The following is a 20,145-nucleotide window of genomic DNA, read 5'->3' as shown; positions in this document are numbered from 1 at the left end:
GATTTGTATCGTTTGAAATTCTTCTCCATTATTCTGTTGTTTTGTTTCATTCTTGAGACAGTCTGCAGCTTCAAGCTGGAACCACAGATCATGGGCCGACCACAAAGAGTTGGCACCGCTTAATCTAAATCTGTATGCTCGTCTTTTTTAGCGCGTCACGTGTGCTTGTGTTTGTGCGCGATGGAAAACCCCTTCCCAGTGCTGCCTGAATGGGCACGCTGTGCTGCCACGGCCGGATTCCCAGCTGTTTGTGTCGAGCTGAGGCGAACTCCACAAGGGCATGAAAGGGGGAATGAGCCAGAGTCACGCCCAAACCTCAACAACTGCCTGCAGATGGGTCGGTGAATAAATCAGACCCTGTGAAGTATCACGAATACAGCAATGGCGGCGGCAGGCGGGCGCTCCCTTCGGTGAATCAGTTGTCTAGGGTTCAGTGTGCAAAGCACAGGAAGCTGGACATCCCCTGTCTTTAAAAAAAGGAAGTAGGCAGTTGCAGAGCGAAGAGAAGACAAAGCCAAACAACGTTTGTGTGTTTGAGAGAGCAAACACTTGCTGTACCTGCTGATGTTGGCTCAAGCAATGGAACATTTTAATTCAAACCTAAATGAAACCAAAGAACAAGAGGAACTTCTGATATGTTTGTGACATAAGGAAGTTATCAAGCTGTGGCTGGTGTTTGGTGAACTTCACACCAACTTCATTTATATCCCTTGAGTCACACTGCAAACACAAAACATTTTTATGTGACGGAGCATCATAATTCATGCACTTCAACACTTTACAAATCAACATCTGATACCCCTAAATAAAAACCCAAAGCCCTTCTGATGTCTAATGAGTAAACAGATGAATTGAACCTCGGTGTGAATCCAGCTGTCCTGTGAAGGCCTCACAGGCTGCTGAAGAACAAACAGCTTCCGGAAAACCAAAGAACACAGTAGACAGGTGTTAAAAGTGTTTAAACACCCTTACATGATCAAACAATATCCCAACTTTGAAGATCTCATGAGGATACAAACCTACCAGGAACTGATAGGAGGGGCAAGGAGAGCATTGCTGAAAGAAGCAGGTGAGAGGCCCACTGTGGAGGAGCTGCACAGATCCACAGCTCAGCTGGAAACATCTGCTGAGGCGGCCAGCACTGGTCAAATCTGTCCTTTATGGAGAGAGACAGAACGAAAGCCACCGCTAAAAATAAGCTCTAAGATGCTCTGTTCAGTTTGTCATATATTGGACACAGCAAACACGGAAATAAGAGCTCTGGTCAGATATGGTGGTGGCAGCATCATGGTGTGGGGGAAGGGGAAGCTGGTAAGAGTTGAGGAGGCACAGATTCCTCAACTCTAGAGTTGTCAGGACAACAACTCTAAACATGTAACTTAAGCTGTTATGGAGTCATTTAAATAAAAAAATATATTAAGTCAGACACTCGCTCCTCCTGGAAGAACATGTCTTTGATTTTGCAGCAATGCCTCATACCCAGCAGGCATGTAGCCACATTTTTCAATCCTTGTTTGATGCTCTTGCATGCCTTCTGACATAGACATCACAAACAAGTTGGTCTACCACCGGGTGTACCCGTACACGTGTTGCTTCTGGGCGACAGCAGGTGTGTTATCTGGGGTTAGATCTGCGCTCTGGGGTTGTGATGAATATGACGACATTAAAGGTCACATCTGAAATAAAAACCTGGTTATTACGGCACATGCGAACTCCAACAGCCACTATGTATTCACTCGGTGCAGAACGACTTTTAATGCTGCATGAACAATTCAGAATCGTGGAAAAAAAAAAGGTTTCCATAAGTGTCATAGGAAAACCTCATTACACTACATGATTCAACACAACGACAAGTGACCTTTGGCACACATAACCTGAAGAAGTTTTCTGCCTGATTTAGTCAGTCTCTTAGCTTAAGATGAAAAAAGCCCCACTTGTCTTACAGGATTGCTTTAGTACTTTAGGGGTTGTAGACATTGACTTATACCATTTTATCTTAATAATCAGATTCCACCATTTGCAACATTTTACCACATGTCGGGTGTTTTGGGCTGTAGAATACAACCCCCACATTGTTAGTGCATTACTTCTGTTAAAGGAGCAGTGCTATTTGTTTTCCAGACTCATTTTATAATACAATCAAGTAACTATGTTACCTTCAGTTGTTAAATGTAAAAATACTGTATCTATTCTGTATGACTTAAAATAATTGACAGTGCCTTGAAATTGGGCTTCTGTCTCTTTAAGAAACTCCTGCTCTTTCCAACAGGTTCCCTTTAAGAAGTCAACACAACATTTACTCCTCTATTAACCCTTTAACAATGTTTTTACTCATGTTGCATGGAAAAGTAGATCCTATAACAAGCTCAGCACAATTAGGTGTTTGCTAATTGCTGCTGGCTAGTCTGAAGGAGCTGAGTGGTGGAGTCCTGGGGGAGGCCTGCTCAGAAGCTTGGAACCTGCAGCTTCCAGGACGAGCTTTGTCCTGGAAGCTGCGCTCTGTCCCACCAGGCCTTTTAACATAGCTGGATGGTTGCCATGGAGATTAAAGGATTTCTCAAACATGCATGAAATAGCCAAAGCAACACTCCTGATGAAGGGATAACATTACAACATGATGTACATCTAAAAAAAAGTAAATTTTATGTAATACTGCAGCAGGTCACCTATCAGGTTTGTTTGTTAAAATACATTTGAAATATGGAACACAGGAATTGGTAATAATAAATTAGAGGGAAAAAACAAGGAGCATGAGCTGGTCTGCTTGGAGCTCCAGGTTCAGATCAGAAGTTTATGATAAAGGATTTACAGCCACCTGCAAAATGGTAGAAAAGGGTTTGAATAACTTCTAGACAAATTTGGACCCAACGATCCAGATCAATATCGATATTTACAGGTACGAGAAAGAGATACAAACTAACATAAGTAAAACGGATTGATGATAGAAACATCACTTTCACACTGATAACGAACAATTGTCTTGTGGTTTATTCAGATGCAGCCTTACAAAGTTGTGTCATCTGGGTCAATTCCTTTAGTCGGCCACACTGGAGTGTTTTCAAGCATGAACATCCTGTTTAAGGCCTCATCACAGCATGTCAATCCAAATTAAATCCTAACCCCCTTGAAAAACCTTCAACTCATCCTTTTTGTAGCCATTTAGTGCAAGTCATTCAGTGCCTGAAGCAGCAAATCAGCATCACACTGCAAACCAACATGTTTGATTGTCAGCATGTCAGGGATTTTCTCTAAAACACCATGTTGCTCTCACCGGATTTAACGAGGCACGGAGCTTTCAAGAAAATTTACTTTTGTTTTATCAGAATATTTTGCCAAACGTCTCTGGCATCAACATTGGTGTTTTTTTTTTTTTAGCTAATATGAGACAAGAATTTATCTTCTTTTTGCCGAGAAGTGGTTCTGGCCTTGGAACTGCCCCATGGTATACTGTTAGTGATTTTAATGATTTTACCCAGTTTTGATTGTACAGTTACCTGGCATCACAGCTAATTTAGCATTTTAGCTAGGCTACCAGATAGCATAGGTTTGTGCTGGAGAAGTGATACCGATTAGAGTTTCTATTATCCAATGCACTTCTGATAAAATATTTTATAAACTTTTGACATTGAAATTTTTGTCTTATAAAAAAATATTTGAGACCATTAAGTTCAGCTTGAAATCGTTGTAAGGATTTCAATCCTTACAACGGTATCACATGTTAAGTCAATAATTAACAACGAAGGGGAAATACTGGAGGCTAAAAGATTTCCAATACACTGATTTCACTAATAAGACTTTATCTTATGTGCCCACAGAAGCACTGCTTCCATATTTGGCTTTTAAAGGGCAGTTTGAAAATGTTGTCTGAAAGCAAGCCACACACACACAGAGGAGCTGACATACAAAAAAAAAAAAAAAAAGCCACGAGGTCTCTGTTGGGGATTCTCCCCCCGCCAGATCCCTCCTACGCGTTACAACAGGGTCTAAAAGTGACTGAACTTCCACACAAGTGCTCAACCCACCCATCTCAGAGTGGAAAGAAATAGGTCACAAGTCCCCACCTGAGTCTCTGGGAACTTTTCTAAGAAACAAAGAATTTTTTTTAAAAGAAAGGTTACAACAGATGATCAGTTCCTGTCAGAAACTGGTTTTCAAAGCACCGGGATGCAACTGAAGGTAGCTGTCGTACATCCAGACAGGAAAAACTTTAGCCTTACACTTATCCAGGCAAACACAGAATGGATGGATACAACCATTAATCTTATGTGAATCCTAAAAGAATGGGAATTTCCCTCCATTGCGTGGAAATTCCCAAAACAGCATACAGGTTTATACAAACTAAATGGATTGCTGTGGCCATAAGGAGATCATTTTGATTCAGTGTTTATTGATTGATTCAGTGGGTATTAAAGTAAATTGCTTCTTTTCATTTTTTCTTGGTAGGAAGTCAATGGTTTAAGCTATCAGCCACCTAAACTTCACTGAGGCAGATTTTAGCCTGAGAAGAAGAAGAAGGGGATTCCCTCGATGGAAGTGTACGCCATGCTGAGATGCTCCAGGCACTTTTGGAATGAAAAGAACAGCATTCTTATTTCAAACTAAAAAGCTTCTCTCATTCCTTTAAATTAGCCTACAGTGACAAGAATCCTCCCCTCCCCCGACACTCACTATCAGGCCGGTCTGTGGAGCACACGTTTGCTTTTTACACATCCATTTGGGAAACTTTTGTAGGAACCTCTTGGTTCAAGGAAGTTTAACTTACTCTTATTTTTAATAGCATCAACTCAGAGCGCCCCTCTGCAGATGTCAAAAACAAATCTGTTCCATTATCACATTTTATTTAGATCACGTCCTACGTTTGTGTCTCATACAATTTTTCGGGGTGTTTTTGACTCGTCTACATTTGCGTAGATTTGCCTAAATGTGGTAGATCCAAAATTACATCAGCACTGACTGAGAGCCAGCTCAAACTACAAACAGTCAGACTGTCATTCATACCTGAAATGATTTATGAGTCATATCTGGTAGCTCTGGCAAGCACAATAAAAAAAAATGTAAAAAAAAAAAAAAAAAAAACCTAGCATCTTCTCCTGTATGAGGTTTTACCACACAAAATACTCATCGGGTTGGGACTCATAGCGAAATCCCACCATTTTAATGCGCAGCAGCTCTCAGTACAAGTTAAGAGGAAGCAGAGATGAACACAACCTTACCTCACTTCCTCTTCCTTATTAGTCATTTGGGCTTTTTATAAGAAAGCATGAAAATGCTTCAGCTTTAGAGCCAAATGCATTTGATATAGAAATCTAAAGGCATTTGAGGGGTGGGATTTCTGCATCCTTAATTTCATCTCTTAATCCAGAGTTTTACACAAACATCAGAAGAGTTCCTTAATTGTTCAAAACCAATAAGCTGATCTCATCACAGCACCATTCAAAAGATGGGACTTGTGTTCTGGGGAAGAAATGTGTTTCCTTGAATTCAGATCAATTAGTCAAGTGTATAGTTTCACTAGTTATTATAAGATGCCTTCCAGTCAGTACAACTAACCAAAAATAGAGGAACAGGGTTGAAACCATGATTCAATACCTGTCCCAAATTTAATCTGGAGTTAAGTGATGAACAGATAAAGATCTGTAAAACCCTTAAGTCATTGAAAACAACGGCTTTTTTTATTTGACGTACTTTGCAACTGAAACTTAAGTCTTGGGATCTACTTGACTCAGTTGCAAAGCCCCTCTTCATTGATTATGACTGTTAATTGGAGGATTTCCCATAAGGAACTGGTACATGAACGTGTGACTCACCCTGCAACTCCACATAGCCGCAGACGTGCAGAAGCAACAATTGGTCAAAATTCCTGCCATTGTGCCGGCAGCAATGACAATTCAACCCCTTGAAAAAACAATGGTGACATTGTGGTTTTTGCCAAAAATCAATCAACTTGTCGGTATACTGTGTATGGGATGTACATATATGTGATGCACAGCAGCATCAAGCTCCAGCCTCTTCAACAGTTGTAATTATAGTTAGATCACAAATGCATTTAACTGAATCCAAATGCATCTGTAAATTGATTAGTAACACATGTAAATAATGTCTCATCTAAAATGTTTTGAATATGCATTCCAGTGAGGGACATTCAAAGTACCTTTTGAAAAAAAAAAAAAAAACTTTAAGTAGGTATTCAACATAATTTCTTAGGAAATTCACATTTCTGTGTTAACGCTTTATTTATATATAGTTTTAAAAGTTTTTTTCCCCATTGGCTGGAAGTGGAAAAAACATTAACAGAAAGCTAATCAAAAACATCTGTGTGGAATTAATCTACATGCGTTTAAATTACTGAACTGAGCTACAGAAAGCTCAGAACTTTTTAATAATATTCTAATTTATTAAATAGGTCTATCACTTAAACCCATTAATCATTTTAAATGACTTGAGATGAGATTTGTTGGGAATTGACATGATATAAATTAACTTCATTAGTTCCAATGACTGCTTGAAACCAATGGAAATTCCAAATATTCTTTATAATGGAAAAGAAAGAAAACATAAGAATCATGCTTTAGTTGGGGTAAAACATCAGGAGACAAATCTGGTTTCATTTGTATGTTTCCTTCCCCTTGTTCACACTCATAGCAGCAGGTTCAGGAAAAGCCACAATTAGTTAAGCCAGCAAACAGGAGATAAAAATTCCTCCAACTAGCAAAATGTACTTACCTTCAATTCTGATTACTTTAACTTTGTTGTCCAATTTTTTGACACAAAACACTGTTTTTCCATCTTAAAACAGTATCAGGCATTAGTACAGGAATGGAGCAGTTACTGGGGTCACAACGCACTAGAGTACCTTTATCCAAGTAGAAGAAACATTTTTCATTCAATGAGATACTAAAAGTTACCCGATATACAGAAGAAGGTAGAAAAAAAGTACTTGGTCAAGCCAGTCTGCGTTTGTTTCTAAGTCTAGATAGTTAGCATAACAGCTAGCTGCAACAGGAAGTTAGAAAAACAAACCTATTTTGTTTTGTACATGTTGAATAAAAGGTTACATAAAAGCACTGTAACTCAAACATCATTTTCACTTGATTCTGTTTCAGATCATTCAATGCTAGCACTGCTGTACAGCTGGCTGAAACAGGACGTTAAGAGGCAAATCTCTTATTTAGGAACATACTAGAGAAAATGTTATCTGTAGTTATACAAGGGGACAGAAAGAAAAATCATTTTAGTAATATCTAAATGTTACTTTTTTTGTCTGTCCTCCTTTTACAGACAAAGGCAGACAGAACCATTACCTTATAAAGGGGAACAAGAGAAGACACATCAACTCAAGTCTGTCACTCATTTTTCATTGAGACAAACCAACTCTAGCAGTTCAGCACAGCTAGCTTTAGAGGGAAATTAGAAGAGTGGTTATTTGTAACTAAAATGAACCATTGCTTTAAAAGTTTTGGAATTGTTCCTTATTGGTTTCATTGTTTTTGACATGTAGCAACCACATAATGTAATGACTATGGTCAGTAGTTTTGCTGAGGAAGTTGCTTAAATATTAGCTAAAAAGAAAGTTTCATCCAGCCATGAGTCACATCATGGCCAGGGTTACAGGAAGCTGTGGATTAATTTCAACAAATCAACCTTTTCCTCTTTATGCCTTAGTATAAAGTGTGTGTGTTCTTTGACATTTTTTACTGGGTGCAGAAAATAAAATTTGACACAAGACACGTAAGCCTGCCATACTACTGTATTCCATCTTTCAAAAAGAAAGACAAGATTTAATATTACTTAACAATATGTTAAAAAGTAGCCAGACTGGCTTCAGTGTTAATACAATATACACTCTATAACATGTTGATAGTGTGAGTATTGTTCTTTTTTGATTTCATTCTGAAAGTATTGACACAAGCTGACTACAGGTCAAAAAAGAAAAAAAAGAAACTAATTTGACTCTTTTTTTTTTAAACAGAATTTAAAACCAAAAGAAGAACAGTGTCAAGTATTACGGCTTCCTCCTTTCTATGAAATCAGATGGAGGCGGTGGAGGCAGAGGGAAGTGGAAACCAGCTAACCAAGCCTATTCCCTTGTCAATCGAGTGGATCAGACGCTGTGGAACGATAGGATAGTAAGCCACAAAATGTCAAATACACCTTTAATTCAGTAATTTCTCTTTTTTTGTAGTTTCCATAGTCTCCTTTTTTTTTCAGAAGGAAACCATCCAGAAATAGTAAGCATCTTTTGACTACAGGTTTGCCAATGGCTATTTTAGTCAAAAGAAACCTTCATCTCAGACTAAAAGCACACAAGCACGCAAGGAAGATTAATCAGATGTGAAGTAGCATTTCATGATTCTTTTTGTGTTATTTCCATTTAATCTGTGCAGGTAAATTAGTCCAGATGGATTTGTGTTGGAACCACATAGGAACAAGAACAAAGCAAGGCAGCGTGGGTGTGATTTGGGCACAGCAGGAGAGAGATTCTGTAGGTGGAGGGGGCACTATCAGGTCAGGGGTGGAGGCTTTTGGGGCAAGTTTTCTTATAGCAATAAGGGTTCTGGTTTGTAGTCTGACATGTTAACAACACCCTTAGTGTGCAGCAAATGTAGCTTTTTTCAAGCTAAAGTTCGACCAGTTGATGGAGAGCCGCTGACGGGTCTGTCTGGCAGAGTCCAAGCAAAATCTGAAACGAAGGAAAAGAAAAAAAAAAAATAAGAAAATAAAAATGGAAAAATGTACAAAGAGAAGCTTAGTAAAATGTTTTGTAGTAAAAAGGGTCAGTATTGAATTTTTCTGTAGCATAAACACTCATTTAATATTTAACGCTCAATTTTAGAGCGTTACCATCAACAGACACCAGCCATGTTTCCATCAATATTTTTAAGCACATTTCACAGTAGCACATTAGAAAAGGTTGATGGAAACGGCAACATTAGAAATGACTTCATCAATTTGCCAAAGAAGTTGTTGCGTTTGCTGGAGGTGGTTTTAATCTTTTCTGAAAGAGTTAATGTAAAAATGGGAGATGGGAACATATCTGACAATAAATCTAATTTTTTAAAATGTGTTTATTACAACCATAATCCAATTATTTGGATTCAAAACAGTCCTAAATAGGCTCATCACAGAGTTATCCCTTCTATTAGGTACATATAAATGGTATTGATAACTGGAAATGCTGGTAAAAAAAAAAAAGTACACAGAGTTGCAATAAAATAAAATACCTTTTGAAATACTCCACCTCCCTCTCTGTCTCGTCCATTTCTGTGCTATCAAGGTCGATGTCTTTGGGCAAGAATACATCATCTGGAAAAGAAACAAAAGAATAAACACACATAAATATTAAGAAGCTACATTAAAAACAGTTTTGGAATTTTTTTGCATGTTTGCTTTAGTCAGTTTAGTTGAGAAGTGTGCTGGTCACACAGTCACAACCCACACTGTGGCTTTACCACAGACAGACCGAGACGGCAACCAGTGAGAAAATAGATGCTAGCCTAGTGTTCATTTTAGGATTCCCTTTAATGCAGAAACACTTAGTAAAAGCGGCAGATGTGGGAAGTTCAGTTTTTTATTCTGTGCGTGGTCCAGAGAGGTTGCACTGATCCCGCGTGCACTTTTATGAGGGGTTTTTTGTGTGTGTGTGTGTGTGTGTGTGTGTGTGTGTTTGTTTTCGGGAACTGATGGTCTGACAGGACAACCCGTCCTTCCCCGCTTCCCGGCCATCATTTGCTGTGTTCCTCCCTTTCCTTTCTTCGTAAGAAAGAAAAGGGAGACAAAAAAATCTATTAAAATTGGGAATTAGAGTTGGTATAAAGAAAAAAATTGAGATTCAACATAACCATATGATTAAAAAAAACTTTTAGAAAAATGCTGATATGGACCCTTTGCATGTTATTGTTTACATCTGGAAATTATGTGCATGTGCACAATGCTGGAGGGCAAAAAATTTATTTTACATGCAGTGCATAGACCTGGAGATAGTTATGTAGGAAAAATAACGCAGAAAAAAACACTTTTTTCTCGCCCTGTCAGCTATGCTATGCCAGACTTGTTGCCATAGCAACTGACAAGGCTATTTTATGATCCAGGATTCAACACCAAAAAACACTCAAACATTTACCACACAAAGAATAGAACAGTCAGACCGTACAGTATTATGTTTTTAGGCCTGATGTTTATTTTGCGATTATTAAGTGAACAACGTAATGGATTAGCTGCTGCTGCTATTAGCTAATCTAACACAGCGGTGGTAGATTAGCTGCTCCTGCTGCTATTAGCTAATCTAATACAGTGGTGGTAGATTAGCTGCTCCTGCTGCTATTAGCTAATCTAACACAGTGGTGGTAGATTAGCTGCTCCTGCTGCTATTAGCTAATCTAATACAGTGGTGGTAGATTAGCTCATTTAAACACCTGCTCTACTGATCCGTCTGTCAGAATTGGTGTGTGGGTGGACTTTTTTTTATTATTTCTTAACTGAACAGAAACACAACAAATTCCACATCGCATCTACATCTTAAGCTATCCAGGTCAAGCAAGAATAACTGAAGTACTCCCCTCTCCCTCACCATTTTTCGTTAATTAAAATTTTTCCTGACCTTGGTATCTAGTTGTCTTAGACTTGACAATTAGTAGCAAAGCACTGTGTCCCTTTTCCTTTGACATATTAGGCATTTTTTAAGATTTAGTGCATTATATTGACAACTTAACAGCTAAAACCAATGGTAGCCATCATCAGTTTGCAGCTTTTTGCCCTCCAGCAGGGAGATTGGGGCAGGATTTTGTGTGACGTCACTGCAGGAGGTCCATATTGTGCATTTCTAATAAGTCCAGATTTCAAGGTGACAGCTTTAAGCATGACACTCCCCGTCTATGTGGGATTTTTACTTTGAATTAAACTAGGTCTTGAGTTGTTGCTTTATGTTCCTAGAGTCGACTTGTGAAGTTGATGTTGGGTTGGTAGTGAGGAAGGATTTGTACGCAATCTAAATCACTTCAACTGGTCAAGCCTGAACTGGATTATATTACACTGTACAGAGATTGTCTGTAGACTAAGACTTGTGAAACCAAACCTTTGTGCGTGAAAACACAATAAAGGGAACATTTGAATGCATGTTTTGTCAATACAAAAACAAGTATTCTACTGATTAGATTCTGATTGGATTCAAAGAAACCTCAAGTGTTCCCAAAACCTTAAGTTTTTCGTTTGGTGAACCAGATCCTGTGTACTGACTCGCCTGATGAGTGGAGCATGGTGTTACGGCCCACTGCATCATTTTTGCTCTTGTTAGTGAATCTTACTGACACCCACCTATTGAGGTGTTCATCTTGTCCCCCTTCTTCTTCTTGCTTTTCTTACTCTTGCCTTTGGGCTGCGGTGACTCTGCAGTGGGAGGTTTGCCGTTCTGTTGGGGCTCAAAGTGGGAGGCTGGTGGGGGGGATGGCGAGGGATTTGACATGAGGGGGCTCGTCCTGGTGTCCTTGATTTGGGTAAGGGGCTGTTCTGGTTGCTGCCTTTTTCCACTGACACATCTGCTGCTGCTCCTTTCCTCCCTGTGTGGTTCAGTGGTGGGTGTAGCAGCTGTGGTCTCAGTGGGCCTGACTCGTGTCGCTTTGGTATCTGCTGTGGTGGGGGGTGCGGTGCAGTTAGTCTTTGCAACCTTGTCCAAGCTCTTGGGCAACTCTGGGACTCTCATTGACACCGAGTCGCATGGCAACACTTTCCCTGACTGCTTGGCTTTACTCTTATAGCCAACGGTGGAAGATGTGCCGTTGAAGAGGCTAACGGTGGAGTCGGGGGTGTGGGTCTTCTCAACGGGGCACCTGGAGCTGGGCTGGGGTACGGGTTCTAATCTGGCTTCTTTTTGCTCTGGGAAGCGGAGAAGGTTTTGAAGCAGCTGCGAGTTTCCGTTCTGAAGGTTATCTAGGACATTCTGAGCTGTCTGTTTGAGGGGCTGTGGGTTATTTTGAGGGGGAGTGGTGTTCTCCTTTGCTTTCTCTTTCTTTTTCTTCTTGGCGGCACGATGCTGCTGCAGTTCCTGCAGCCGTAACAGTTCCTTTTGAAGTGCCGCCTCTTCCTCTTCCTGACGCCGCCGCTGCTCCTCCAGCAGCTGCTGCTCCTCCCTTTCGCGCGCTTCTGCCTCCAGACGAGCTTTCTCCTCCATCTGACGCACAGAAAGACATCTGTGATGAACTGCACTTCCACATACAAATCTGACAAGTTAATCTGCATTTGCATTTAGCCCCCTTCACTATAATAAACATAAATGAATAGTAAATGAATCCAGTTCGAGCAATTTCCTTCTGAAACACTTGATTAATTAGAGTAAATCTGGGGGTAATTTAGCATTAGCCGCTCTGTAAATTCTTTAGAGGTTAACTAGAGATGATATGAATAGAATGTAAAACATGGTGCTTGAGGCAGTAAAAGACTTGGAACAACAGACTTTGGACAACAAGCCCAAAATATAGAGTCAGAGCTTCAATGGGACGGTTCAGATCAAGGGTCTGCAGCCTGTGGCTCTTAATAACTGTAAGCATTTTTTTTTTATATGTAGAGGTTGAGGTTGCAAACTGTTGTTTTTTTATCATAATTTTCTACAAAATTTGAAAGTCATTCGTTTCCTTTTATTGAACATTTAGATTATTTTATTATTATATTATTATAATATTTTAAAATTTTGAAACAAAAATACAATACAAACAAATCGCTACAAAAATCAACTATTTTGTAGAAATGTGAATCTTTCAGTGCCTAGCGATTTGATTCAGTTCAGCTTTTTAGCATCACGATTTGATTCAGGAATGAGTTTCAATTCAGAAACCAATTTTTCTATTCAAATGGTTGAGATTCAATTTCAATTTTGTGACTGACAGGACAAAAAGTCAGTGTAAACAAATAGAAGATTTATTTAAAGCTATTCTACAAGTTCCCTACTGCATCAAATTCTACCAGTTTAGATTAAAACAAAAATAGGTTTCCGTTTTAATTTTATGCATAAAATTATGTAACTCAAAGTACCAGCATAGGGTCAGCTTAGATGTTGTCTAGCTTTTCTCTTAATTAAAAAAAAACAGAGAAAATTTCAAAATGCAACTTAAAAAATTAAACATTAAGCAAAATTAAAATTAAGATCATAATTGATTTTTGAGCACTGAGTCCATTCAGAATTCAGTACTGTGAATTGTGATTCTATAGATTTTTTTTCTGCCTCTCTACTATTTTGTTTCAAAGGCTCATGAATCTTTTGTGGCTCTAAACATCTTCTGCTCAGCTGGACTCAAGGCAAAAATGGCTCTTAGGGTTTTAAAGGTTGCTGACCTCTGGTTTCCATCGAAGCACAACTACGTCTTAGAACGGCTCAGTCAAAGTTCAGCCCAAAATCCACTCACTCAGAACATTTAACAAAAGTAAACTTAACTTCAGAAAGACAAACCTCATAAATATCTAAACTGAGGCATGTTACCTTTTTTTGTTTATGTCTGGCTCGTTTGGCTGCCTTGGTACTGGATGCAGGTTTGTTGTCTGCACTGTTAATGAACTGGAGGAGGTCCTCCACCCGCCTGTGGTCCTCCACCCCGCCGTCTCTTTCTATTACTGGCTGCTGCTCCTCACGCTTCGGCTGTTCCTCTTTGCGCTTTGTGAGACGCAAGCGCAGCTTCTCTCTCATCTCTGCATAATTTCGGCTGGTCGGAGCAGCTGGAGGCTGATAAGAAAAATAAAAACAGTTTAGAAAAGTAATCAAGACATGTACAATTTTTCAAGGAAATTCAGTAGTTGCGGTAAATAGTGTTTATTAAAATTAACAATGTTAACTGGCATTCTTTAACGCAATAAATCTTTTTAATTGTGCTTTTAACTGTACTTTCTGAACATAATTTCCTCGTCCATTTCAACTGTTTCTCTATGGAGCCTTACCCCGCCGTGCCCAAAGAACTCGCAGTAGCAGCAGTCACAGTACTTCCCTTCCTTCTGGTTGGTGGAGGTGGAGGTGGAGGAGCTGTGCTCGGAGCAGCTGTCCTCATCTGGACTCTCCTCTCCATCGTACGGCTGGTGTTCGTACGATCCGCTGCCTTCACACCGATGGCCTTCACAGTCAGGATCACTGAACACATTGGGTTTCTTTAAGCATCTCCTTTATGTTCAGAGTGTCAATGTTCCTGCACGGCATGAACTAAGTCTCCTCTCCTCACCTGCAGACACTAGTTGGGGCGCTGATCGGACCGTCCATAGAGGGCGCTGGAGGTTCAGCAGGCGGGAGGCAAAGGCCCTGATGAGAATCCACAAAGTCTGGAGCCGGAGCGGCCATCTTTGGAAAGGATTGTGGGGTCATGGCAGGGAGGTGTGAGGCTGGTGCTGGGGGCAGGGTGGGGCCAGAGAGTGAAGGGAGAGAACTCAGTCCCATGGAGTTGTTCCTAGGAGCTGCTGACATGGGCTGTCTGTGATCATCTTTACCTAAACTGTGAAATACATCGTCTAGAAAAAACAAACAAAAGAAGTCTCAGAATTACTAGAGGTTTATATATATATATATATATATATATATATATATTAAATACATTCTGACAGTAAGAAAACACAGCAGCTCTGACTTCAGTCTTAAAACCAACACTTTGTTTACTGTGAAGTCATGATCATTTATACTGGAATAATCTGTGCACTGTAGAGTTAAATTAAACTAAAAAACTGTTAAAATGAAAAACTCCATTGGCTAACTATGGAGTGCTAACTAGAAACAACCAATCAGAGCCAGGAGGAGTGTGTTAGCGCTGTCAATCAACATCTCATCTTGTGCCACTCACACAGGGAGGAGGTGGAGGAGATTACTCTTTTCACAGATTGTCTGTCTCGTAACAAACGGTCCTGAAATGGTGACAGTTTTAACAAATATGTAAAAAACATTCCCTATATACTGCAGCTTTAAGGAGGGAAATGTGGTGCTTCAAAGCTGTAGCAGTAGACTACTGGATAATAAATCGTCCCAGAAATTATTACGATAAACAATAATATTGTCATTTTGAGACCATTTTCAACTGACATAATAATAATAATAATAATAATAATAATAATAATAATAAAAGTTCCATATTAATGCAAGTATATACACTCAAAGATTTAAAAAATATAATTAAACTTCTGAAAAATGTTTAACAATGCAACAGAAAAACATTTGAAATAAAAAATGACAATAATTAAAATGGATTATTAAGACTCTGAAACTAAAATTGGATTTAAAAAAAAATGTTAATTGTTCAGCTTAGACAAGAAAAACAGGCAAAAGTGTCAGGACTGTTAAAGAAAAAAAAAGGAAAAAACCACAAAGTACTTTGTAGTGGGTGTCAAATATTTGCAGGGTTTTTCAAAATGCCAGCTTTTCAGCGACATTGAAAGGGATCATATATAACTATTGTTGTGCAACTAGAATTTATCAAGCTCATTTTAATTTTTTGTGATTAATTGACTTATTGCTTATTGTGAAATGTCTACAGGGCAGTCAAGGTTCTCTCCACCTTGACTGCTGTTTTTTTAGGTCATAAGGAGGCAGATCTAAGGAGTCGAAGGATGTGAACATTTCAGCAGAAGCCCCAGGCGGAGCTTTGGCCTGAATCAACTGGAGGAATGCTGCTGAAGAGACAGACCATGGTGCATTCTGGGTGGTGTGGGACATCTGCCCACCACTGCACCGGACAGATGGGTTGAACTGTAGCAGGATGATCTGATGTGGTACCGAGCTGGGAGACAGGGGTCGACCTACCACCTCTAAATCATGTCCGCTTGAAATCTGGGGGAACTCATCTTCACTCCATGCTGCTGTTTACTTTTAAGTTATGAAGCATGGTGGTGAAACCTGAGTCTGCTGCCGTGCAAGTTACACAACAAGTTGTTGCTAGGTAACCACAGAGTGAGTGAGTGAGTCAGTTTATGCCACCAGCCTTGCTTAGCTCGCTGTAAGAGATTAAGAGGCTAAAGCCTTTCCTCTGCCTACATCTCCCACAATGCTGTGTGGTTCTGGATTAGAGTTCCATGAACATTCTATCAGATGTATTAATAATTGATATTGATCACGTGTCTATCACATTACATATTGTTATTGGTTTATTGTCTAACCATATTGCAGGTTTGTGTTGGTATCTGTAACGGCTTCACTGGTTTAAAATGGATTCCACACCTCAATGACATTTACTGCTGCTATGGGTTTATAGTTCATCCATTATCCAGGATAAAAAGCTTTATAACAGTACAAACCTAACCTGTACTCTTCCTTCCTACATTACCTATAGTGTTGGGTCTTTTAGATGCTAGATGGATGGGTGGGTTATTACTTGACTGGACAGTGGTGGCAGTGCAGGACACGGAGGACGTGGCGGCGGACGTGGCCATCACCACCCGGTTGGTCTCCATGAAGGCATCCTGGAAGTTGTAGAGACACTTCTTCTTGGCGCCGGTCTTCTTCGGCTCTTTGGCTTCTGAAGAGGAGCACGACGACGACGACGAAGATGACAACGACGAGGACAGCGACGACGACGAAGATGTGGGCAGGGGTGTGGGCAGCGGGGGATGCTCCCCCGGGAGGCCAATGGATGTTGGCGGGAGGGGCACGTCGGGGAGCGGAGGTCCCAGCATTTCACCTGTGGACCACCAGAGTCAGAGGTGATGACGTGTCGATAGATAAACTTGCAAGAAGCACTGCGGCTGGGCGGCTCACCTGGCAGACATTCGGGCAGCAGCACAGATGGGTTCCAGCTCTTCATCACAGCAGCATCCCACAGATTTTCAAACTTAAGAGAGAGGCACTGTAGTGAGGTATTCCAATCGCCCGCTCCGCCCGTCCCACCAAAGCAGTTCTGGTATACATGGTCCGGTAAGGATGTGCTGAATGCTGGCTGCTTGGCTGCTGAATGGTTGGATGTTGGGTTTGGGGGCAGAGGCTGAAGAAAGAAAATCGTTAGTTAGCAGGAACCTTAAACGTCAGGTTTGGATCGATTCGATATCAATATCCGTATCGGTGCAGATGTCGACAACAATTATAGATCAGTTATTGGTGACAATGTGCCACATCCTTAAGGGCAGATCTATTCAGTCTAAATCTATGCTTTATTATTTATTTTAAATTAAATGTAGAACTCCTAACCATTTGAAATCATGTTTATTTTTACATGTTTCCCTCTAGTTTATTCTTTCACATGTTTGATCGAAGTAGTCAACCTACTGTTTGTGTCAGTTTCAGTTTCTTTATCATTTATTTTACATTGGCTGTTGTACTCCAAATAGCACTAACTTCAATTAAAGTTGTGTTATCTTTACGTGTTGGACCAAGTTTGTGAAACTGTTGGTGTTAAATGAGCTGTACTGGCGCAGAGTTATCAAATGTATTTTTAATTCAGTACATTTATGTCTATTTAAAAAATATATGTATACGTATTTTAGGTCAATTCAGCTGTTATTTTGTATCAGATCGGAATAGATGGATACTACAATTCAGATATCTGAATCTCTAGAGAAAAAAAAGTGGGTCAGTGCATCCTGACTGACTAGCATGGCTCTCACATGCTTTGGGCTTAGATCAGATTCAGGCTGTCCCCTTGTGGCAGAGGACGAAGCTACACTGACAAAAAGTGAAACTGAAACATAATGAAGCTCAATGTTGTTCCTGGAACCTTAAAGAAATCCCCAGAGATAAGGAAACAAATTAAATTCCCCTTCAAGTCACTCATTGCCAAAATCAACGAAACATAATCAAGAAGAAAACGTAAGCTGAAAGAACGACACCTTCTCACCTTGTTGTGTGTGAGAGGTGGGCTGGGTGGGTAGAGTGTCGGGTGGAGAAGGGGCCGGGAAAAGTTCTGCAGGGGCAGGTGCCCGTGGATATGCGGGTACAAGTGGAGGGCAGGGTGAGCAGGGGGCGCCTTGGTGTCTGGAAAGAACTGGTGTCCGACAGTGGGAGGAGGCACGGCGTGGATCCGGCTGGGGGGCAGGCAGGCAGCGGGGCCCGGGGTCGAGGGGTTTGGGTCCTGGTTGCACACGTGGCACTCGCAGGCATGCTGGACCTGTTCTACCTAAACATGGTATTCAATATTGACAAATAACATTTACATCTGCAAAGTATTTTCCTTGTTTTGTTGCATAATCAAAATATATCAGATAATTTTCTAGGATTTTGCAAAACTGATGTTTGTTAGACAGATAATCCTCCTAAAAAGTGTTTTCTGCAAATGACACATAATAACCTTGATTACAACAGGACCATACAAAGGAAAGCTCCTAAAGTGTTGCGATACCTGCTGATGGCTGTAAGAGGGTGGCGGACTGGCCGTTTTTCCCAGGGAAAGTACTTCCTGCTTCCCCGGGGGCTCCCCACCAGCCTGAATATTAGCTTCCTCCTCATCACCCTCTGATGAGCTGCTGCTGCTGGTAATCTGAGGAGACTGAGGAAATTGTAGAACAAACTAAATTAGGAAAAGTAGTCGATGGGAAAGCAGTGGAGTTCCCTAACTACCAGTAAGCCATTATCAAATGAGAGTGGCTTTTCATCATCCAGAAACACAGTGGGGAAGTTCACTGCTGATCTCGGGTACTTTTGCTGAGCAGAAACTCACCCCTGGCTTCAGTGCTGCGTTGACGGCATCCCCGTTGATGTTACGGTGAAGTCCGTTGACAGCGGCCGACACCACACTGCTGTCCTCATAACTGTTCATGGGGTAGATGTTCCTGAACTTACTGGACACTGGAGGCACTTCATCATCATCACTAATACTACGGAGAGAGAAGAGAAGAAATCAGGCTGAGGTTTAATTGTGTTTAAATATAAATACATAAATAATACTGAATACTCCCTAATAGTGCTACACTTTATGAACACAAAGTATGAGCTATTTTATCAGAGTTGCAATAATTTCCATTTCGAAATGACAAACGAAGAAATTTGATTTGATTTTGTAGTTGTGTTGAGTAAGGTGATAAATGGATTTTATTGATTAATCAAATTTGGTGTTAATGAAGATTTCATTTTTGGAAAATCTGGATTTTTTTTTTCTGCCAATTCACTACATAAGTTTCCATAGCTTCTATTGATGTCAGCCCTGCCTGGGCCAACCAACTTGTTTCACTGCTTTGTATTTAGTTGGACTCTGACTTTGGGTCAATACCTGCTAAAGACCCCTGTGGNACAAAGTGGCAACAACAAGCATGACTATAAACATTATTATGTGACTTTATCACGGCTAAGTAAACGTATTAAGCACAGGTACAGTGTACATGAACAATTAGCCTCCGAGAGGCTAATTTAGCTAGCTTCCACTGTATATTTTCCGGCAAAAAAAATGTTACAAACGTGTCTTCAACCATTCGTATCACAGTCCTACTGCCATTAAGTCCTAAAACTACCAACAGTAATTTTATAACGTAACACTTTGGAGTTATTTTTGGTTTTAGAGTACAAAAACATTTTGACAGATGCAGATTTCTACTCACCGGAGTGTAAGTGTCGCATAGGATGACGTCAGCTTATTCTTCTTCTTGGGTTTTTGTGGGATCCGTCCTTATTTTTATTTCAATCAAACATATTAAAAGGTTTACAGAACAGTTTGCATGCAATCACAAACGAAAACACATCTTAATTTTTCTTAAATTTATTTGGTGTAAATCATTGATATCATACTCAAAAGTATTTTTTTTAATTTATTTATTTTTTAAGGCTTTTAAATCAAGCTAACAACAAGCACAACAAAACCCCTCCGGTTTTATATTTTACTGAGTTATTTTTAAATACCGAATTAAAGTATTGTGACCGATACGTCTGACATGTATTTGTAGTAAATATTCTTAATATCCTGTTCAAACTAGCACATAAATTGTAAATAAAGGTTTTTAAAAAAATAGAATAGACACGTCATCTTATTCGTTCCTAAGTCGTCAGTATCGGACGCTTAGGGAACGGTACAGCATTCAATGAGAGAACCCTTCGCGTCACATATTGACGCCAAGGGGGTACCCTTGGCGTCAATATGTGACGCCGAGGGTACCTGCCCAAGCGTCAATATGTGACGAGTTGGGAGTGAGAATGTGTTGACATGGGATGTACCACCGACAAATAACTGAAGTGGCTGATATCAGGAAATCCTACCAATGGCTGGAGAAAGCTGGACT

At 40.1% G+C, this 20,145-nt stretch overlaps 1 protein-coding gene across 1 annotated transcript; it reads right to left on the bottom strand.

Moving 5' to 3' along the window:
* Window positions 1–7,732: 7,732 nt before the first annotated feature.
* On the bottom strand, window positions 7,733–18,773 carry LOC106942317 (protein FAM193A; the record flags this gene model as incomplete). The annotated part of the gene is made up of 11 exons (XM_015025567.1): window positions 7,733–8,680; window positions 9,222–9,303; window positions 11,311–12,163; window positions 13,466–13,705; window positions 13,918–14,104; window positions 14,193–14,475; window positions 16,275–16,628; window positions 16,706–16,928; window positions 17,778–18,056; window positions 18,279–18,425; window positions 18,597–18,773. Coding segments are annotated over 11 exons (2,919 nt in total), but the record flags the coding sequence as incomplete, so codon positions are not given.
* Window positions 18,774–20,145: the final 1,372 nt, after the last annotated feature.

Source organism: Poecilia latipinna, unplaced genomic scaffold, assembly GCF_001443285.1.
Source record: "Poecilia latipinna isolate Pla-1442-1.1 unplaced genomic scaffold, P_latipinna-1.0 Scaffold4187, whole genome shotgun sequence".
Taxonomy (NCBI): domain Eukaryota; kingdom Metazoa; phylum Chordata; class Actinopteri; order Cyprinodontiformes; family Poeciliidae; genus Poecilia; species Poecilia latipinna.
The sequence above is the reverse complement of the archived record's forward strand: the minus strand, read 5'-3'. Positions and strand labels throughout refer to the sequence as shown.